General features: G+C 39.9%; 1 protein-coding gene across 1 annotated transcript in view; it reads left to right on the top strand.

Annotated features, from left to right (window-relative positions):
• The window catches only part of SYNM (synemin), a 90,723-nt gene extending 78,298 nt beyond the window's left edge, over window positions 1-12,425 (top strand). Inside the window, exons 3-4 of the mRNA XM_075858235.1 lie at window positions 1,268-1,341; window positions 7,837-12,425. Of these exons, the coding sequence (XP_075714350.1) occupies window positions 1,268-1,341; window positions 7,837-12,182 (4,420 nt within the window). The 3' untranslated portion in view covers window positions 12,183-12,425. The remainder of the gene's footprint in view (window positions 1-1,267; window positions 1,342-7,836) is intronic.
• Window positions 12,426-23,985: the final 11,560 nt, after the last annotated feature.

Genomic DNA, 23,985 nt, shown 5'->3' on the forward strand with positions numbered 1-23,985 from the left:
GCTTGCGTACTTCCGCTCCATTCCTATGGGGCTCCCAGGAACGGCAAGGTAAGTCTGTTCTCGTGATCGGTGGGGGTTCCAACGGTCCGACCCCACCAATTAGATATTTATCACTTTTCCTGTGGATAGGTAATAAATATTGATTATGGGAAAACCACTTTGAGGCCTGGATCATTCACGCAGTTTTAGTGGCAGTTTTGAGTCCGTTTTTCTATCCAAACATAGTAGTGTATACAAAAGAAAGGAGATGCATCGATCCTTTCTTTTGGATCCACTTCTGTCTTTGGTTATAAAAACTGAGCCAAAAACTGCATTAAAATTGTGTGTGTGATCCAGGCCTACTACATTAAGCGTGGACTCACATGCAGCGTTTTGCTGCATTTTGCAGAGGTTTTTATGGCATTTTTAATGGCATGAGTGTTTTGTGGTGCTTTTATAAGTGCGGCCAGATGTTACATTGAATCCTAAAATAAAATATCAAATGCATTATACACAACTGCATTTTGGTTTGTGGCATTTTTTAAGCAAATTTCTAATCAGTGGCATTTTTTTTGCTCTGGGTATGGAATTTTTTTTTCAGGCGATTTTCCCATAGGCTTCTCTATGGGACTTCAGAATCACCAGAAAAAAGCATGTACAAAATGACAGCAAATGAAAAACGCCGCAGAAAACACCAGAAAAAAACACATTACGTTACATTTGAAAAACGCTAGAAGCTTTTTTTGGTGAAATTTAAAATTGCAGAAACTTTCTGTGTGTGAAGGAGGCCTAATGGAAAAGATTTTTTTAAATTTTACTTTATATCAGACCTAATTCCATATCTATTCAGTATATTTGGGTTTGTTAACACAGATTAGTATGGAAAAGTGGTGTTAATTGTGAGGGTAGCAAAAAGCTTGTTTTGTGGGTGGAGTCAGATTATACTAGTATAGACTTAGGCTGGATTCACACGAGCATGTTCGGTCAGTAAAGGACGGAACGTATTTCGGCCGCAATTCCCGGACCGAACACACTGCAGGGAGCCGGGCTCCAAGCATCATAGTTATGTACAACGCTAGGAGGGACCCTTCTGACAAATAGGAATTGTCCAAAGTCGACTAACCCTTTAAAATCTGCATCATGCCTTATTTGTTTCAAATTCTTCCTGGATTTGTCATGTATTTCATCCATTGCTATGTGTGTGAACATAGCCTTTTACTTTTTGTGTTACATATTGCACAGTTTTACACCAATTTTTATGATTTATTTTGTGGTCTTGTTATGACAGGGCACTACTGGAGGCAGAAAGCAAAAAGGGCACAGTGATCTGGACAGAATCTTCAATGAGGAACAGGCCTGCAGGTAAGATTTGTCTTATAGGAACTGCTTTCACAGAACAAGTATGTACTGTCCATGTAACAAAACATGTCCTAAAAAATACCCTATTGTCAATTTTTATTTTAAAGTTTAGGCTCACTTTGAACCCAATTATAGAATATATTATATAGAGAATTTCATATATAGAAATGCTTTAATATAATGTTATTTTTTGATATTTTTTTCACTAGGTAGTCTTGCAGTGGAATTTCAAATTGCCCACAGCATCTTTTCAGTCCCATCAACAGCCTATAGACTCCTTTAAGACTGTCTATATATTCTACCTCCTATTTGCAGACTATAGACTGCCATAAACAACTTGATTTAAAGGAAATGTTTTGTTATTTCCTTGGCAGTCCTGTTCCATTTTTGGATCACGCCTCGTGCTGTTCTGTTAAGGCTAAGTTCACAGCCCGAATTTGAGCAACACGGTTAGGGTATAGTTTACCCATCAATGATTCCCATACTATAAATACTAAATGTACGGTATATTATATTACCTTTAACCTATTTTTTTTAACTGCATTTCATTGTATTTTTTTTTTAATTGTTTGATTTTTTATATTGTTTTGTACTATATAATGTACTTGGAAACTAAAAAAAAATTATTTGTGGGGTGGAATAGGATAAAAACAAAGATTCCCCCATTGTTAGTTGGTTTTCAGTTTTACGGCATTCACCGTAAATCGACACATTAACTTTTAATCTGCTGATCAATTCGATACCAAATTTATCTGAATTTGCTTTTTGCTGTTATGTTCTGAAAGGCATAACTTTTTAATTTTTCCATCAATTAATTGTTGTGAGGGTTTTGTTTTTGCAGGGCGAGATGTAGTTTTTTACTGGTACCATTTTGGTATACATGCAACTTTTTGATCACTTTTTATTTCATTATTTTTTTTTGAAACGCAAGGTGACCAAAAAACAGCAATGCTTGCATCCGGCCGGTTAAATTCATAATATTTTAATAGTTTGGCCTTTTACGGATGCGGCAGTACCAATTATGTTAACTTTTTTTATTAGGTTTTTTTCACTTTTAGTTATTTTATTATTTTTAAATTAAAACATTTTTTTTACTCCCCCTAGAAAACGTAAACATGTGATCTTTGGATTGCTGATGCATTATACTGCTCTACATTTAACCCATTAGTGGCCGTCGTAAAACACTAATGGGCAGTCACTAACAGATTAAAGATAGAGCACAGATAAAGGCAATACACTTTGTTCCGATGCAATAGCCTTTTTACAGCGCTGCATCAGAATAAATAAATAGAGCAGGGAGTCGTTAACCAGGGAGCAGGGAGCTACCTCTGGTAGCTGAGAGCAGGGAGCAGCCCTGCTCTAACGGGTGAGATCGATATCATTATCGATCTCTCTCGTTTAACCCCTCAGATGCGGCTTTCAATAGTGAGCGCCGCATCTGAGTGGCTTTGGAGAGAGGGAGGGAAAATCGCAGGGTGTCGGTGTCTTCTATGGCAGTCGGGGGGCTTAATAAAGGCCCCCAGGTCTGCCACTAATCATGCCTCCCAGAGGCATTGCCTAGTAGATGCCTGTCCGTTTTACAGTGCATATATTACAATGCAATACATTGCAGTGCATTATAAAAGTAGTTAAGTCCCCTAGTGGTACTAGTAAAAAAGTTTAAAAAAAGTTTATTAAAGTCAATAAAAAAAATAAGTGAAAAAAAAATGAAAAACCCACTTTTTGCCCCTTACAAAATGCATTATTATAAAAAAAAAAGGTGGAAAAGTTACACAAATTTGGTATCACCGCCTCCGTAACGACCCCAACTATAATGTTATTACATTATTTAACCCGCACGGTGAACGACGTAAAAAAAATAAAATAAAAAATAATGCAATTGCTGTTTTCTGTGAATTCTGCCTTTAAAAAAATGTGATAAAAAGTGATCAAAAAGTCACATCTACTCCACAATGGTACTAATAAAAACTTCAAGTCATCCTGCAAAAAAAAGCCCTCATACAGCTGCATCGGCTGAAAAATAAAAAAGTTATGGCTCTTAAAATATGGAGACACAAAAACAAATAATTTTGAAAAAAAAAAGTGTTTTCACAGTGTAAAAGTAGTAAAACATACAAAATCGATATAAATTTGGTATCGTTGCAATCATAACAACCGGCAAAATAAAGTTACTGTGTTATTTATACCACACGGTAAACTGCGTAAATTAAGGACGCAAAAACGTTTGGTGAAATTGCTGTTTTTTTCTATCCCCCCCCAAAAAAGTTAAAAGTTAATCAATAAATTATATGTGCCCAAAAATTGTGCTATTAGAAAATACAACTTGTCCCGCAAAAAACGAGACCTTATACAGCTATGTCGACACAAACATAAAAAAGTTATAGCTCTGATTGAGACGATGAAAAAACTTAAAAAATAGCTTGGTAATTAAGGTCAAAAATAGGCTGGTCATTAAGGGGTTACGCCTCCTGTAAGGTTTAATAATATATCACAGAAGGCAAACCTGGAGGCCTTCAATAGGTCTCTGGCTGCCATGGCAACAGTTTTGGGAGCCTCCCTATGTCTAACTACTCAAATGCCGCAGTTGCTATTGACCGCAGCACCTGAGGGGTTACACGTCCTTGATCAGGGTTATCTCCCATCCTGTCTTTTGCAGGTGTGTGTCAGTTGTTTGAAAACAACCGGCATCCGCTGCGTATGGTGCAGGCTCAGTTCCTCAGCCCGCGTTATATTGTGGTGGCGTATATCCGACATAAAAAGATGTAGGATGTTGCCAAGAGGTTAAAACTGGGAATTTTAGGAACCAGTCTAATAGCCTGGGGTATGAGTTCTACATAATGGGTGCAGCATGGGAGTGAGAGCATGTAATAAGGGAGGATAAGAGCGGCAGGTCATTTTCTAAGTGAAGAGCACTGTCACTATCCGTGGGTATGTGGACCCACTAGGCCGCACCGCCGTAGCAGAGTAGGAGCTGGCCAAACAACAGTGTATCAAGTCTATACAAAGTCCAAGCACAAGGGTACCTGTAATAGTCCAGACAGTAGCAGAGGCTTAGGCACAGATGGAACTTTGATGGTAGGTGAAGCAAAACGTGGCAGGAGGTACCAGGCGTGGCATATGTCACCAGATGTGGTGTATGACAGCAGGCGTAGCAGACGGCACAACACGACTCCAACACTAGGGAGGGCACAGGAACAAATACAGCACGGGATACAGGATACAGGTAGCAGGGGACGGGAACACTAGGAACAAAATACGACTAAGGGACAATTTGCAAGACTAACATGGGAATACACAACAATGCTCAGTCAAGGAGTGAAAGGGAAGGGTCCTTTTTATAGTCCAGGATGATATGGGGATAATTAGTTAATTCTTTACATGTGCCCGCGCTGGCCCTTTAAGTTTGGGAAAGAGCTCGCACGCACACACTAGTGTAGGGCAGGACGGCCGCATGTGCTGGCATCTCCGAGGAGGGAGACGTCGGCAGGATGAGAGGGGTCTGCGGTTGCGGCCTTCAGCAGGTGAGGGGAGGTACCGGTCCGTGACCGTGGCCGTTACAAGCACAAGTGGGTTGGTAGATGGTGATAAGAGCAGAAATTAATGACTGCGTAGCATGAATAATCATCCAAGGAACTTGTTTTAGCTATAGTACTTTAGAGTTCAATGAATGTGTACTTTACACCACTCCAGACAATGCTTGGCATTGCACATGGTGATCTCAGGCAGGCAAAAATGAAATAAACTGACTTGCATTATATGACTTTGAAAACCATTCAGTTCCTCAGCCCGCGTTATATTGTGGTGGCGTATATCCGACATAAAAATATGTAGGATGTTGCCAAGAGGTTAAAACTGGGAATTTTAGGAACCAGTCTAATAGCCTGGGGTATGAGTTCTACATAATGGATGCAGCATGGGAGTGAGAGCATGTAATAAGGGAGGATAAGAGCGGCAGGTCATTTTCTAAGTGAAGAGCACTGTCACTATCCGTGGGTATGTGGACCCACTAGGCCGCACCGCCGTAGCAGAGTAGGAGCTAGCCAAACAACAGTGTATCAAGTCTATACAAAGTCCAAGCACAAGGGTACCTGTAATAGTCCAGACAGTAGCAGAGGCTTAGGCACAGATGGAACTTTGATGGTAGGTGATTCAAAACGTGGCAGGAGGTACCAGGCGTGGCATATGTCACCAGATGTGGTGTATGACAGCAGGCGTAGCAGACGGCACAACACGACTCCAACACTAGGGAGGGCACAGGAACAAATACAGCACGGGATACAGGATACAGGTAGCAGGGGACGGGAACACTGGGAACAAAATTCGACTAAGGGACAATTTGCAAGACTAACATGGGAATACACAACAACGCTCAGTCAAGGAGTGAAAGGGAAGGGTCCTTTTTATAGTCCAGGATGATATGGGGATAATTAGTTAATTCTTTACATGTGCCCGCGCTGGCCCTTTAAGTTTGGGAAAGAGCTCGCACGCACACACTAGTGTAGGGCAGGACGGCCGCATGTGCTGGCATCTCCGAGGAGGGAGACGTCGGCAGGATGAGAGGGGTCTGCGGTTGCGGCCTTCAGCAGGTGAGGGGAGGCACCGGTACGTGACCGTGGCCGTTACAAGCACAAGTGGGTTGGTAGATGGTGATATGAGCAGAAATTAATGACTGCGTAGCATGAATAATCATCCAAGGAACTTGTTTTAGCTATAGTACTTTAGAGTTCAATGAATGTGTACTTTACACCACTCCAGACAATGCTTGGCATTGCACATGGTTATCTCAGGCAGGCAAAAATTAAATAAACTGACTTGCATTATATGACTTTGAAAACCATTCAGTTCCTCAGCCCGCGTTATATTGTGGTGGCGTATATCCGACATAAAAATATGTAGGATGTTGCCAAGAGGTTAAAACTGGGAATTTTAGGAACCAGTCTAATAGCCTGGGGTATGAGTTCTACATAATGGATGCAGCATGGGAGTGAGAGCATGTAATAAGGGAGGATAAGAGCGGCAGGTCATTTTCTAAGTGAAGAGCACTGTCACTATCCGTGGGTATGTGGACCCACTAGGCCACACCGCCGTAGCAGAGTAGGAGCTAGCCAAACAACAGTGTATCAAGTCTATACAAAGTCCAAGCACAAGGGTACCTGTAATAGTCCAGACAGTAGCAGAGGCTTAGGCACAGATGGAACTTTGATGGTAGGTGATGCAAAACGTGGCAGGAGGTACCAGGCATGGCATATGTCACCAGATGTGGTGTATGACAGCAGGCGTAGCAGACGGCACAACACGACTTCAACACTAGGGAGGGCACAGGAACAAATACAGCACGGTATACAGGATACAGGTAGCAGGGGACGGGAACACTGGGAACAAAATACGACTAAGGGACAATTTGCAAGACTAACATGGGAATACACAACAACGCTCAGTCAAGGAGTGAAAGGGAAGGGTCCTTTTTATAGTCCAGGATGATATGGGGATAATTAGTTAATTCTTTACATGTGCCCGCGCTGGCCCTTTAAGTTTGGGAAAGAGCTCGCACGCACACACTAGTGTAGGGCAGGACGGCCGCATGTGCTGGCATCTCCGAGGAGGGAGACGTCGGCAGGATGAGAGGGGTCTGCGGTTGCGGCCTTCAGCAGGTGAGGGGAGGCACCGGTACGTGACCGTGGCTGTTACAAGCACAAGTGGGTTGGTAGATGGTGATAAGAGCAGAAATTAATGACTGCGTAGCATGAATAATCATCCAAGGAACTTGTTTTAGCTATAGTACTTTAGAGTTCAATGAATGTGTACTTTACACCACTCCAGACAATGCTTGGCATTGCACATGGTGATCTCAGGCAGGAAAAAATGAAATAAACTGACTTGCATTATATGACTTTGAAAACCATTCAGCTCTCCAGTATAAAAAATGTTATTGTTAATGTTTCTCTATGAAGATTTCGTAGCTGTATGCTTGATGTATGCACCTGTTAAGCCCCATGCACATGGCCGTAATTTTGATCCGCAATTACGGACCGTAATTGTGGATCAAGGTACGGACCCATGAATTTTTATTGCCCATGGACACCTTCTCATATATTTATGGGAAAGTGTCCGGGCCGTAGAATGGCTCTGTAAAAAATGAGACGTCCTATTTTTTGATTTTACGGACCATGCTCCCATACTTTACAATTGGAGCACAGCCAGCAAATGCGGATGACTGTCCACGGCCGGCCGTGCCCGTAAACACCGGCTGTGATTAAGGGCACAGCCGTGTGCAGGGGGCATTAGCAATGGGTATCATTAAAATTGCTGAGCTCACTATGTGAAAGTAGTGGCCACATACTTTTGGCAGTGTAATGTATATGCTGTATACTTTTTTACACTTTTCGAATGAGGAATGCGCATATAACCATATTTCGAAAACTTGATATATAGCAATTAAAAATATATTGACTAAATTATGTATAATTTTCTAACATATATGTGGTATATTTTATCTAGGATACGTAACATCAGCCTTTGAGAAATCAACAAACTACTCTAACAGAGGAATAAAATACCCAATTACAGGACACAAAGAAGAAATAAGAAGAAATATGGAGACCACAAATATAGACCGATTCCTAACTCGCACTTTACCACAACCACAAATTAGATCAAAATATTCACAGCTTGGTAATACAAGTAGTTCTTATGTGTCACATGTATATGAAAATACAACTCAAGACAAAAGCGGAAGGTGGGACACAAGTTTTCCTTCAAGATATGACATATCAAACAAGACTTTCCCACAAACGATGTATCGCCTAGAGCAACCTACAGTTGCCACACCATTTTTACCAACTCAGTCTACACTGATTAATGAAACTACTAAAGAGCAGACAGTTAAAGATCTTAAACCAGTAGCTCGTCCAAGAACTCATTCCAAAGAAGCCAAAAAAGTAGATGTACATATTAGGACAGAAGATAGAAAACAGGATACCATCTCGCAAAGGACTTTAGAAACAAAAGTAACTGAAGAAATGAGAGCAACTTCGCAGCCTGTAGAAGAAATACAACAAACATTGGAAATTAATCTCCACAATATCGAAAAAGATAACACAATCAGTGAAGAGGCAGCAAGTGTAGCAAAATCAGTGACGAAAGACATGATTCAAGAGCCTAAACCACAAGAGCTTCCTGTCAAAAAAGAAAGGAAGAAAAGAGAGCAAGCTAAAAAAAGAAAGGGGGAATTAGAAAAAGTTGACATAGGTGAAATGGATGTAGCCGAAGAATCAAGAGCTGAGGTCCATGACACCACCCATGTAACAAAAACTGTTGCACTTGGGGAAAAAGAATCAGAAGGAGCAGAAAATCAGCAAATTGTGTTAGAAATACCAATAGAACTAAAAGCAAGAAAAACAGAAAACATTACACAAAAAAGATATATGGAGGACAAAGCACAACAAAATTTTAGTTATATGAATGTGAATGATAAAAGCATGTTTCTAGGCAATGTAGATAGCCTCAAAGCGCATAAAACCAACATAACTGAGGACTCTGACGTGACAACTATATCAGGACAAAGAGAAAAAGGAACACTACATGATGATATTTTTAGACATTTAGGTCACTCTTCTGTTATAGATGAGAGTGAGACTAACGTAATCTCCGTTGAGAAGAAACAACAGGACAGTGGATCTGGAACAACTATATTTGGAGAAAGTATGCAGAGAGAACAAGTTGTCCTGGATATACCAATACGGTATGAAGGGAGGAAAAGAGAAGTTAGTTCAGAAATAGAGAATGTGGAACATTCGGAACACAGCAGGCTTTCAGGGAACTTTAAACAAACTAATGTGAGTGAAGAAGCTTTTCTAAAAAATCAAGAAGCAATTAACGCAAATGAAAATTATGAAGACAATGCAAAGTGCACGGTGGAATCTGAAGTTGCAGATAGTTCTTCAGAACCTAATGGCAAGAAAGCTATGGTCGCAGATATTCTAAGACAATTAGGGCAACCCACTGCTCTGGATGATTCTAATGTAATCTATGTGGAAAGGGAAGAGCAATGTAGTGATGGCTTTGTAAAAACTCAGATTTTTGTGCAATCTAAAACAGAAGAAGAATTTGATTTGTTTGATGAACCTGACCTAACAGATCTATGGAATACAACAATCATTCAGTCACCAACAGAAACTGTGCCAGGGTCAATTGGGAGCCAGTCTGAGGAAACAGGAAGCAGGACAACAAAAAAAACAATCTTGAAGGATGTGACTGGAGCACAAGCAGAAGAATGGATAGGAAATGTAATCCACTCTGGATTAAAGACAGGGACAGGAAAGTCAATTAATGTTGAGATAGTGGAGGAATCATTTGAGACATTTGGATATGAGAAAGGAGATTTTTCTACCCCATTTCATGTAGAAGAGGCAGAGGATAACTTCAATATAGAAGAATCGGTCATTACGGAACAACATTCCTCAATGCCAACAAAAAAGCTGCAAGATGAAACTCAGCTCAGAAAAGGTCCATCTCAAGTTGAAGAAGTAAAAGAGGGTGAACATGTTGATGAAGAGACAGATTACTTTGTTTATGTTCCTGATGATATTCCATGTCTAGAAGAAGAGGAGGAAGAAGAAGAGACTTTACGTGGACAGATCCATACTGAAGAAGAATCTCATGTTAAGTATTCTTGGCAAGACGAGTTCCTACAAGGCTCACAGGGTCGTAAGAGTTTAAGTGACCTTCTAAAAAATGCCATGACCACTGAGCAAAGCTCAGCCAGTGAATATACTTCTGATGAAAATATAAAAAGGTTGGTCAATGCAGAAAAAGAACAGTCACACACTGAAAGTATTGTAATTGAGAGAAAAATTGAAGTACCACAAGAAATGAAGTCATCAATAATGAATCTTTTGTCGAAAGACAATAAAAATCCACAGGAAACATTGAAAGGAGCATTGGACTGCCTACAAGGGAAACTTCCACAAGATCTTGTTGATGAACTGTCAACACTAGCTGAAGAAGAACAAACACAGAATAGCAGTTTGACAGTGGATATCAAGAAAGTTGGACAAACTGAAGAAAAGGGTATGGTTACAATTGTAGCAGAAATTAATGTATCACAAACTGTAGACACTGATAATATGGATATGTTAGAGCTAGTTAAGGATGTTCAGAGTGAGGTGACAGCCATACATAAATCTAATATAAAATCTGATGACATAACATCTTTCCTGCATACACAAAATGAAAATGTAACATTTGCAAAAGAATCTGATAAGTACCAAGAATCGTATCATTCTGTCACCATGGGAACAGATAATGGTGCCAAACATTACATTACTGAGGAGATCAGTGTCAAAGGGCAAACTAACCCAAGTATCCTTTATAGTCCTACAAGAGAACTATCTATAGGGCAAATCTCCACCGATGTAAATAAATTCATAAAACATATTGAACTTAGCACTCAGGAGAATGTCACATGTGAGGAAACAGGAACTGAACAAGGTTCAGCTGGTGAACTGTCTCCAACAGAAATAAATAGGTCTGAGCATCATTTCACGATTGGACCCAGGGAAATGCTCTCTAAGAAGCAAATCATCTTTGAGGGCCCAATTTCAGAAACACTTAAACTGGACATAGTGAAAAATACGGAAGACTACTCAGATCAGAACAGATCTATTAGACATATTAAAATAAGTCCAACAGAAAATTACCCAACAGAGAAGATTATATTTCATGGATCTATATTCAAAACATCGGGCACTGGAGGTAATGTCACAGGAGGTTTATCAGTGAAAGATAACTATGCAAACAATGTAAGCCAAATTGACCAAACATTGGTTTACAGGGAAAACCAGAGTGGAGACCAAGAGAAAATAATTCAGGGTAATGATTACATTGCTGGTACAAGTAATACTATTTCACATTTTAAGATAAACTCTGGTGAAATGAGTAAGGAAATCTTATTGGAGGGATCTATTCCAAGACCTAATGATCTTAGCAGACATATCACTTTAGATCCTGAAGATAAAGGTGCTCCTATTGAGTTTAACTTTGCTACTCAGAAAGTCCATGTAGCAAAACAAATTAAGTACCAAGGTTATGTTTCTGAACCCCAGTCAACTGAAAATACTGGGAGTTTTGTTCAGTCAAAAGATCAGTCCAACATCAACACATCTGTCCATCATATTAAATTAAGTCCAAGCAGAGAGCAAATAGTTTTTGAAGGCCCTATGTTACCAAATTTTCAATTTAGAGAAGCAGATGGTGCCCATATGGAAAATAAAAACAGATCTATTAGCCATATTCAACTAGGTTCTCCTGATAGTCATACATCAGAATGTATTACTTTTGAAGGACCAACTAGGGAAACCTATGAATCATCAGAGTATATTGTTTCATCTCCATCTGGGGATTCCAGTGAGAGTGAAAGGTCAATTAAACACATTAAATTGGGGCCAACAGAGAAGTCATTCATATTTCAAATGGATATAACCAAAATTGCCACACAACATACAGGCGAAGAAAGAACCCAAGAAAGCAGTATGGTGATTACTTCTAGTAAGACTGAAGGACAGCAAAAATCTAGCCAGTCATACAATGAATTGAAGGATGATTCAGAGGTGGCAGAAAGTGGATATGGCATGGAAGAGATGGCTGGCATCTCTCAGTTCCCTTATAATATCACATCCCACCAGTACATTGGTGATATGTCAGAAGTCGAGAAAACTGTGCAGTTGCAAAGAATAGTTCAACAAAGTCACATGGTCTCTGATGACAAGAAAGTGGCAGTGGTTTTCCTTGATGATGGCGATGATGAAGAGGAGCCTGATCAGGATTATTTACGACGTTCATTTTGAAATCAATATATACAACGATAACAAATGCTAAGAACTATAAATATTTGTATTTGATGACATGTGCATTGCAAAACCCACTAACAAGAGAATTTTAGGGCCCCTTTATACAGTCAGATGGCTCTAATGAATTGACTTCTTTATCTAATGTGCTAGTCATTCTATTGATCAGTCACAAGCTCTGCTGCTATTCATCGTGTCTGGAAATTGCTTTTATATACATACATACATACATACATACATACATACATACACACACATATATATATATATATATATATATATATATATATATATATATGTAATTTTATATATCAAATAATTTAGAACTGTAAGGGAGAAACCTACCAACTTCCACAAACATTAATATACAATTAGTAATCATATGAGTCTGCAAGTTGCATCTCTTCGACATTAAAGGGACTTTATCTAATAAAAAAACAAAACACCTGTCTAAATAACCTAAGACATTTCAAGATGATTGAGGGGGTTTCCATTCGTTTATGAGCCGGAGAGCTGCTAAGAATGGCTGGCATGTAATAAATACTACATTTCATCAATGATAACAGCTGACCGACACGGGTCTCTTAAGATCAGATCCAACTTCAATATAAAAGGGGAAGACAACCCCTATAATTACAACCAACTGCATCGCTTGCCATAATTTGCACATAGGTGTGGTATAGATTCTAGTAAATATTGTTCAGCTGCAGAGAATAGCTCCTTTCAGTATGTGCACGCTACAAGAATACTTTAGTCATGATACAATAATATCTGCATTAGGAATGAGTTACTATTATAAATGTGTGTGGATTGTACACTTGGGTTTTATTAATTAATCTTACATTCCTTTTTCCTTCTGTATTGAGAAAAGGTTATTTATGAACACTGTCCATAGAGACAAAGATGGCCGTAGGCATAGCTTAGGGGGTCAAACATGCCAGACTTGTATTAAGAAAGTACAACCTACAGAAAGCCAGTGGCTCCCCTATACATACAAATAAACCACCAGTCCCTCTACCTAGTTATAACGCTGGGCTGAATGCTTGATCTGCAGATGCATATATCATACACTTGGTGCAGTGTCAACAATCATTTTGGAAAAATATAGCAAAATAAATTTGTGTCTACAATAAATTAAAACATAAAAAAGAACAAATCAAATAATCCACAAATAATTAAATTAACATAATCCATCCATTTAAACAATTTTGCCCTTGGGTTATGTATGGTATACAACCCTGCCTGTTGCTCAGAGATATTTAAAAAGGAAAAAAAGTAGAGATTAAGGCTAGGGCTACATAGAAACTTTTGGTTATGCAACCTCAATATTTCCCTATAGGGAATAAGTTGCAAAACAATATCAAGAATTCCGACATGCTAGGGAAAATTGAGGAGCTGCGATGCATTAACCTGTGATTTTACCATGACTATTATGGGATCAAAATCTGCTGTCGAGCCCTAGCCTAAATTATTTTGTCACACTATTTGAGACTTAGGACATTCACCCTTTTGCCTCATTTGTTGCACAGCAGCCTCCCAGGGCACAGGCAAAGTTGGTGTTTCTGAAATTCACATTTGCGCATCCTTGGGTGTCTCGGGACACATAGACATAAAAGAGGAACAGTTGTAAAGGGAATTCAGTTGCTAGTCCTTATCCCCAGAGGTGGCTCAATGAAATATGGGGCCTAGCCCTAAGCATAAAGTAATTGCCTCAAGTTGCTTTACCTTAAGGGTATGTTCACACGCAGTGTTTTCAGACATAATTCGGCCGTTTTACTCCTCGAATTACTCCTGAAAAAGCGCCCCTAATACGCCTGCAAACATCTGCCCATTGCTTTCAATGGGAATTACGATGTTCTGTTCTCACGAGCCTCGTCGCTGTCAAAATACGGCGCGTAAAATTACGGCTCGGCAAAAGAAGTGCAGGACACTTCTTGGGATGTTTTTGGAGGCGTTTTTCATTGACTCCATTGATAAACAGCTCCAAAAACGGCCGTAAAAACGCAGCGAAAAACGCGAGTTGTTAAAAAAACGTCTGAAAATCAAGAGCTGTTTTCGCCTGAAAACAGCTCCGTATTTTCAGACGTTTTTGCTCACTGCGTGTAAACATACCCTAAGCCAGCTCTGGAGGTATTATGTCAGACTTCTTGACCTCTAAAATCAGACCTCTAAAATCTGGAAAGATTATTAAAAATTAATCATTTAACATACCTACAAAAGTTTTCCTATTTACTAATTAGTTCCTCATTGACTTTGACGAACAGGTTTAGTCAACACAAGTTATTTTCTATATATAGATCAGATAGAAGTAAATGTATTGGCGCTATAGGGTTACATAGGTTTACATGGCAGTCTGGCAATGGAGATCATGTAGACATTTGTCTATAATATTTGAGTTCAGGTCAGATGTAATTTACACTGTTTATCCTGGTGGATATGAATAGGACACAGCAACAGACACAACATCACTTTATATATTTCTCTAATATAAGCACAATTAGCACAGATTAGAATACATTGTGAGCTATATTACCATCCCCCTTTCAAAGGGAGTTTGGGGTATGAACATTCAGGGGGAGGCAGCAATAGTATCCACTGACTTAGTTTTATTAAGACATCCAATAGATGTTCTAATTTAAAGAAGTCTGTCTCTATGGCATGTCTCTTATGAAGCCAGGGTACACTTATCACATAGCAGTAGCTAGACTTTCCTGCATTTGTGAATGAGTCTTCACTTTGTTTTTCTCAAATGCCAAATTTAACTTACATTTGTCATATTTATGAGTGATGTTAAATAAATGATTAAATCAGGTCAAGTGGTAGACACAGCAAAAGAATAGTACCTCATGCATCTTAGGGTATGTTCACATGGCTTATTTCCAGCCGTCTTTCGGGCTGTAAACGCCCCAAAACGTGACTGAAAAAACGGAAGCTGAACACCCCCAAACATCTGCCCATTGATTTAAACAGAGTTTCGTTCCGACAGGGCATTTTTGTACGCAGCCGTTTGAAATAACAGCACAGAAAAAACACCCCGTAAAAAGAAATGCATGTGACTTCTTGAGCCGTGTTTGGAGCCGTTTCTCATTGGGTTAAAATAAAACAGCTCCAAAAACGGCCGCAAAAAATGCTTGATGCTTAAAAAACGGCTAAAAATTAGAGGCTGTTTTCCCTTAAAAACAGCTCCGTATTTTACAGCCGTTTTTTGTTTAGTGTGTGAACATAGCCTTAGGGTATGTACACATGGCTTATTTTCAGCCATTTTTCGGGGTGTAAGCGCCTCGAAAAACGGCTGAAAAACGGAAGCTGAACGCCTACAAACATCTGCCCATTGATTTTAAGAGGAAAAACCGCATTTTGTTCAGACAGGGTGTTTTTTTACGTGGCGATTTGAAAAAACGGCACATAGAAAAACGCCCCATAAAAAGAAGTGCATGTCGCTTCTTGAGCCGTTTTTTGAGCCGTTTTTCATTGTGTCAATAGAAAACAGCTCCAAAAGCGGCAGCAAAAAACGGCTCTAAAACGTTTGTGGTTTCAAAAGTGGCTGAAAATCAGAGGCTGTTTTCCCTTGAAAACAGCTCCATATTTTACAGCTGTTTTTTGTTTTGCGTGTGAACATACCCTTAGAATGTAATATGAAATAATACCACTGAGAATGACCTAGAGAGGAAATCATATCTCCAGTTATTATCATTGCATAGAAAAGCACTTGTACTGTGCATGATTTTTAATAAGTACCTCCAAAGAAATGCAGCCTAGAGAGATGGTGCCCGGTTGCCTAGGCCTCTCCTGCAAAGGAACGTCATTACTATAGGTACACTTCAAAAGGGTTCTCTGCTTTAGACAATTCCTACTGGTTAGAAGGATTTCTAAGTGTCCTCCTACTAAGACCCCAGCGATCAGCTGTAGTTTGTGTGGAAACCTGTCAGTAAGGGCTTATTCAGACGAACGTGGGGAAACTCGGACGTGAAAAATGGAAGTTTTTCACGTCTGAGTTGCCCCCGTGCGAGTCCCGTTTTCTCAAATTCTCATAGACTTGAGTCGATGGAGGGATTTGTGAAAAGGGAACAAAATAAGACATGTTCTATTTTTCAACGGACCCCTCACACAGTCCGCTGAAACAACGGCCGTGTGAACGGCCCCATTGAAATACATTCATTCGTGTGACAAGCGTTGTTTTAACAGCCTTCCAACTGATCTGTTCTACGTTTGTCTGAATAAGCCCTAAGTGTTTAATTTCCTTGTAGCACCACCACAGGGGAAATTAGGCATTACACAGTTCTCATTCAACTCAAAGGATGGTCTGTATACTGCAGGACAGGACCTCCAGAGTGAGAGATGCTCTTTATAACTACTCTCCATTTTAGCCAAGATAAGAGGATCCTGGGTAGCCCCCTCTTTTAAAAGGGTAAATTAAAATGTGCTTTTTTAGGTAGACAAGCCCTTTAAAGATCTGCCATTTAAAACTGAGATAAAAAACACAAGCTGCGTAGCTTTAATTTGTTTTACTTTTTAGAAGACAGTAATATGGTATAGTACAGCATTGTAGAGATTTGATGGTATCCAGTGCCATAGGACACCAACGGGAGTAGGGACCGAAGACGGTACTTTGCTTTCTCAGATATATATAAACTTGATAAGAGATAATATGATGTTTTTTCTGTTTTATACTAAATATATGGTCTTGTTGTTTCAAAATTGTATATATAGATAAGCAGATAAAAAATAGTGCTCTAATGACTGATCACTGGACACAGTTTTATTGTCGACAATCCACTGGTTCAGCAGAACGAAAACGATGTAACAGCTTATAATGAAGACACTTTGCTAATAGTATATATTGAAAAATACTTTTTTTTTTTATTTTAAGTTTTGCCTTCCTGCATGGGAAAGAGTTCTCAACACTGGAGTTTTGCTTTAATTCTCTGTCTTCTGGGCCACAAGTTTATTTTACATGTATCTTTTTTCAGATGGGTGAGTTTTGCGTATCACACAATGTTTAAAAAAGCTTGTTTTTAATGCGGAAAATAATCTACCAGACACCTAACACCGTAGGGATTAATTATACTTTTTTGCACATCTCTTCACCATTTATAGGACACATTGACCTCTTGTATTAAAACTGTCACAAAGAAAGAGTGGCTTTGATGCCGATAGGAACCAGTTACCAATCCATGTTACAATTTTTGATCCATGAGGCCCATTTTCTCTCGGTGCAAGAAGAATACTTGTAGTTGATAGCCCTAGCCTATAAAATCAACAAATCCCTAATTCATGTTCAACTCTATTCCTCACAGCATGTAAGGGAAATTGAAGTATTTGGTTTAGATTATGTTTAACACCCAGTGTTGAATATTTTTTTTCTACAAAAACATATATAGGTAAATGAGATTTATTTTTGTAATGTGAATGGATTTGCAGCACACAATATTATCATTTTTGAGTAACATATATAACAAATAGTCTAAAGTCTATCTGACAGGCACTTATAGTAGAAGCAGCCATTTTCTGTGATATGAATACCTTCAATTGCTGGGTACGTGTTATTAGACAACATGTAGACCAACAAACATGTTCACTAACATATAATAACTGGGACAGCGAACTGGTAACTTTTATCTTGTTGAACACTAATTTACAGTAGCTTAAAGCAGTTCTCTGAAGTAAAAAAAATTAGGTTTATTTTCCTTAGCACTATGAGGCTGGGTTCACACGAGCATGTTACGTCCGTAATGGACGGAACGTATTTCGGCTGCAAGTCCCGGACCGAACACACTGCAGGGAGCCGGGCTCCTAGCATCATAATTATGTACAATGCTAGGAGTCCCTGCCTCGCTGCGGGACAACTGTCCCATACTGTAATCATGTTTTCAGTACGGGACAGTAGTTCCACGGAGAGGCAGGGACTCCTAGCATCGTACATAACTATGATGCTAGGAGCCCGGCTCCCTGCAGTGTGTTCGGTCCGGGACTTGCAGCCGAAATACGTTCCGTCCATTACGGACCTAACCTGCTTGTGTGAACCCAGCCTAAGTGTTGATTCATATGCAGAAAGTCCATAGTCTGTTGTGTGTATGTACGCATGTAACCAAACACAGTGCATCCACAAGGAATCTAATTTGCTTGTATATTCCAGTGTAAGCACCTCTGCCCAGTATAAACGTAATATAAAAATCATTTCTTGATGCAAATTCCTGTAAAAATGGCTTCTTTTACTGTGTCACTTTATACTTTACTATTAGACAGGTTTGGCTTTTTCATGGCATTTTCATACAGTAAATCTATTATGAATGTAGGTACTTATTTCTTTCTGATTGACTATTAAAGATATGTTAAAATGATGACTGTGTGTCCTTTCCTTAAAATGTATGTCTAACACCTTGAATTACAGTAGGAAAGGTATTGGTCCTAAAATGCAGTGCATTATAATGAGGTGTCCATTTCTGGGGAATACACAGAGACAAGGGGGCCCTATAGCAAAAATGTAAGTTGAATTGTGCCCAGTTTTTCATTACACCCAGGGCCGGTTTTGTGGAAAATGCGGCCTGGACAATCAGCAAAGTAGGGTGTCCCACCTGACCTTTTTAGTCTGTTTTCTGGTCATTTCAAAAATCCCTGTTTGCCCCTGTTGGTCTATTGTAGTAAACGTGTTCATTTTAAATTCCCTGGTGGTTTAGGGCAATGAAGGGGGTCAATGGTAAATTCAGGTTTCTCCTCAGGGTTCCACCCGAAGAGATGAGGGCTCTGGACAATTGCCCATTTTGCTACCCCTTAAATTTTACCTGATCACACTCCATTATCCCAGGACAAGAGGACATTGTACTTGTCGGGTCCCAACCACTTCCCATCTTTTGAAGAAGAGAAGGGCAATTGATACTATGGTAATTTTTCTCTTGTTGTGAATATGGAGAGGGAGAGCCCCGTGAATATTCACACAGTTCATAAGAAAGGAGGATATGGCCAGCCTGGGTCTCCCACAGGGTCAGCTTTAGCACCAGGCCCATGACAATCTGAGGAAGTATGCTCTACGCTGGTCAAGCTGAAAGTGGGGTTCTTGGCATTAACACAAACATTTTCAGTAAAATTCCAATTGTACAGAATTCCTGCTAATCTGGTGTCCAAAAAAGGTCCCACTGCCAAAACTAATAGGGAATTTCAGTGACAGAAAGCAGTGATTCAGTGTCAAGTCAACACCATAGAGCATCCTCAACATGTTTGCAGGGAAGGTTTGTGGACAACATGTCGCAGCTTGGGGAAGAATCAAAATACATTTTATAAAGCTTTCATGGTCCAAAATATCTAATTATCAAGCATCTTGTTGATTTCAAGCCTGTTGAGTTGTTGGAATTGTACTGTGCTTAAGACAGAAATATATTCATAGCATATTCCAGTAGAATATACTCTTAGGGTATGTGCACACGAGAAGTGCCTTTTACGTCTGAAAAGACGGACTGTTTTCAGGAGAAAACAGCTGCCTCGTTTCAGACGTAAAAGCTCCTCCTCGCATTATGCGAGGCGTCTTTGAGCTCGTAAATCTTGAGCTGCTCTTCATTGACTTCAATGAAGAACGGCTCTAATTACGTTGCAAAGAAGTGTCCTGCACTTCTTTGCCGAGGCAGTCAATTTACGCGTCGTCGTTTGACAGCTGTCAAACGACGACGCGTAAATTACAGGTCGTCTGTACAGTACGTCGGCAAACCCATTCAAATGAATGGGCAGATGTTTGCCGACGTATTGTAGCCCTATTTTCAGAAGTAAAACGAGGCATAATACGCCTCGTTTACGTCTGAAAATAGGTCATGTGAACCCAGCCTTAGTAGCAGAATCCCTAGTATTTGCTATATTGATCTGTAGCTATAGAACAGATTTCTTTGCAGTTGTCTCTGGGTCCATCAAGTGTTTATGGGAGTCCAGGGTCGGACTACCCCATCAGATTCTCAGAGGATCCTCTGGTGGGCACAGGCTCTGAAACATTAACAGTCCAGTAGTAGACAACCCCATGTTTTTTAAGCCAATCACTTGCCACTCGGGTTTATTCCTTAAAGGGATTTTCCCACAAAACACATGTATCCCCTATCCACGGGATGGGGGAATACATGTGTGATCTATGGGGGTCCAACTCCTGGGACCCCCGAAGTGATCCATGTGATCCAAGTGCGCATGCTCGGCCAGTGCTCCATTAATTTCTATTGGACTTTCGGGACTCCTGTCTCCGGCATAGAACTTCATAGAAATGAATTGAGCGCTGGTCGAGCATGCGGACCAGCGCTCCATTCTCATGGAGCACTTTGGGGGACTTTTAATCCACCATTCTACTCGTCATTGGGGGTAACAGGGGTTTGACCCCCATCGATCACACATGTATCCCCTATCCTGTGGATAGAGGACACTGTACATGTGTTTGTGGGGAGACCCCTTTAAGGATTAATTTTAATAAAATAAACTATTAGACCTTGTTGATATGTCCTACGTGTATAATGAAAAAAGATTACGATGCAACAAAAAGTGGATATGCACATGTTCTGTATAATGTAGGTGGAGAATTTTCCTGCATTTCAGAATAAACAAGAATATTTCTGTCTACTGAGAAAATTAGAGCATTGTGTATTGCCTGTGTACGTTAAAATTGGAGGTAGAATTAAAAGAAGTTGTCTAATTAGGGAAAATCCATTTTCAAATACTCTATTAGGAAATTGTGAGTTAATAGAAGGGGTTTCCCATTCAGCACCCTCTTTTATTAGCCAGATAATAGACGACTAAAGAAGAGAGTGTGTCTCACTTTGAAGAGCCTGGCATGTCTACACATGACGCGGGCAATGAGCACTGCATATTGTTTTATTTCCCCTGAGGCGGTACTGCAGTGGAAAGGGAACACTTGCTGCCAGATTCTCCCACAGCTGATTGCTGGGGATCCCAGCAGCGGGACCACCTGTAAAAATCTTTTGGGGGACCCTTCTAACAAAAGGAATTGTCCCAGCAGCAGGACAACTTGTAAAAATGTATTGGGGGACCCTTCTAACAAAAAGGATTTAGTCAAACCCGAGGTACTGTTAAAAAAAGAAATCATTTTTATACATTTGATTCAAGTCATTTTGCATTTAATACTGGACTTTCATGAGTTTGTCCGCTGTATGCCAGTTGATTTGCGGTCTGTTGTGTGCCCACTGTGTGGCAGCTAGTAAGCAGTAAACTTTATCTCTTTGTCCTCCTCAGGCTGTAAACTAGTTAAAAAATGGTAACAAATGACATCTTCCCAGCAGCACAGGACACCACATGGGAATATCTCTTCAACAAGGAATGCTTCCACTGACAGCTCGAAAGGTCAGGAGTATTTTAAAAGTCAGCAGCTTCAGTTCTTGTTTAAATTTCAGCACTCGGGCATTTAAATCACAGCAAGTAAGGCAGTCCGGACGTTTTTCTACCAAGCATAACACAAATATATTAACTCTACATTAAAACACCAGGACTGTGCTTGATACGGATTTAAAATGTCATTGGGATATGCAGCATAGACAAAACAATGCTTCTTGGATCTTACAAGCACATTTTTTTCCCTTCTTTCATGGATGCAACTTTCAACCTAGCACTGGCCCAGACATAACTTGAAGCTCCTGGGCCCCAATGCAAAACCTGTAACAAGGCCACCCCACCCACCATATGCCATTTATAACACTAGTATCTTCTCTTGCCCACTCAGGCACAAGGGCCCAGGTGTGACTGCTACCTCTGCGCCCTCTATAGCTACACCCTGTAAAATTTAATTTTTCTAATGGCTGTGTAATATCATATTACTTGAACTCTATGTGGACATAATGGAGTTTGAAAACAACAGTTCGAACACAGTTTACTTACTAAGCAAAATGCACAAAAAAAGTGGAGTACATGGTGCGCGCCAAATGTATTAAGTATTAGACATATATTATTCGTCTTGAAGGAAGAGAAATCTGGCAGACAAGCCTAGCGGGCTGTGCTAAATTTATCACACCACTTGCACCATTGTGGTTACTTTGGTACAAATTGTGCCATTTTTTACTAAACTGATGCAACCTAGGACTCTATTCATACATGTACGCCCGTGCCAAAATTTTACTTGAATTTAAGTCTAAGATCCAGAAAGAAGGTTGATAAATATAGTACAGGAAATAAAAAGTAAATATTTTGAAATACATTTATATTTTAAATAGTTATATACTGAATATTACAGCACAGCAAATTATTGAGGATAACAATGTGATATAGTAATAATAATAATAAACTGATGTGCATGCATGGATTACAGGTGTCAAAGTGTACTTCCTCTCTTCTTCACTATCTATCCACCACATATGAATTTCCACAAAAAAATATGCTGTATACTGATGCCTTTTATACTTAATATATTTAACGGGAAAAAAAATCAAACAAAATAAAAAAATAATAATTTAAATGCCTTTTTATGGTGAAAAAAATTTCAGACCATGATGCTTTAGGTAAAGTGTATCGGCCAAAATGCCACCCAGTCTAGAACTCTTTCCCTTCTCATTGCCATATATGGGACGTGACAACTGCTGCTTTGAGTAAAAAAAGTGGCAGGTATAGCAATTGTCCTTATTTTATGTTTTTGCTTTGTTTGTATTTCTCTTTGTTTTTAGATTTTCTAATAGAAATAAATACTATATTATTATATGAAAAATGTGAACAAGCTATATGTTATCAGTCATTGTCAAGCCGCATTGCATTCTAAAACGCTTCTGTTCTAATCCTAAATACAATTTTGCAACATTAATTACAGCAAAAGTCTTTCTGGTACCTGGTAAGAATTAAACCGTATATTCAATGTTTAAGGCTAGTTATACTTTAATAACATATCTCTTTATATACTTGTAGTGACTGAGATGTTCACACACAGAACAGACTCTATGGAGGGGGGTATGTTTGTGTGCGACTGTATTTAGTGTGAGGGAAATCTTGGAATAGGCCCAAAGTCTGCATCACGGAGAAAGAAAGAACTACCAAACATGGTTCTCATGGCTGCATTGATATCTTCTACTTTGCTTTGAGGCATAGATGTAATATTAAGAAATATTTGCACAGGGGGAAGTTAATTCTTCTATCCTGATTATTTAACCCTGTCAATTACTAAATTGTTGGCATCAAACTTCTGAGATTAATGATTGAATATACCGGGGGCATAGCTAGGGGGGCAGGCGGAGCATGTGCCCTGGGCGCAACTAAGAGGGAAGGTGGGGGGCGACCAGGGCCGCACTGTCCATGACTGTAACGTCCATGGCCAGGGCCCATCGTTCCGACTTAAACCTCGACGGCCGTGGCCATGGACATCTTACGTGCGTGCAGCGTCGTCCTCCTGTGAGGCACGGTCTTAAAGGGCCAGTGCGCACATTTGCAGGAAGTCTGCAATCTAGCCAGGGGCGTAACTAGGAAAGACTGGGCCCCATAGCAAACTTTTGACTGGGCCCCCCTCCACTGGGTATCACACAACCCCCAATATAGATAGTGCCTCCCTATAGATTCCACCACACAGCGCCCCCTATAAATAGCACCATACACAGCCCCCTGTAGATAGCGCCATACACAGCCCCCTGTAGATAATGCCTTACAGCCCCCCTATAGATAACATCTTGCAGCCCCAAATCCCCCCTGTAGATAACGCCATACAGCCCCCTGTAGATAAGGCCATACAGCCCCCCTGTAGATAACGCCATACAGCCCCCTTGTAGATAATGTCTTACAGCCCTAAATCACCCCTGTAGATAATGCCATACAGCCCCCTGTAGATAATGCCATACAGCCCTCCTGTAGATAA

This window comes from Rhinoderma darwinii, chromosome 3, assembly GCF_050947455.1.
Source record: "Rhinoderma darwinii isolate aRhiDar2 chromosome 3, aRhiDar2.hap1, whole genome shotgun sequence".
NCBI classification, from domain to species: domain Eukaryota; kingdom Metazoa; phylum Chordata; class Amphibia; order Anura; family Rhinodermatidae; genus Rhinoderma; species Rhinoderma darwinii.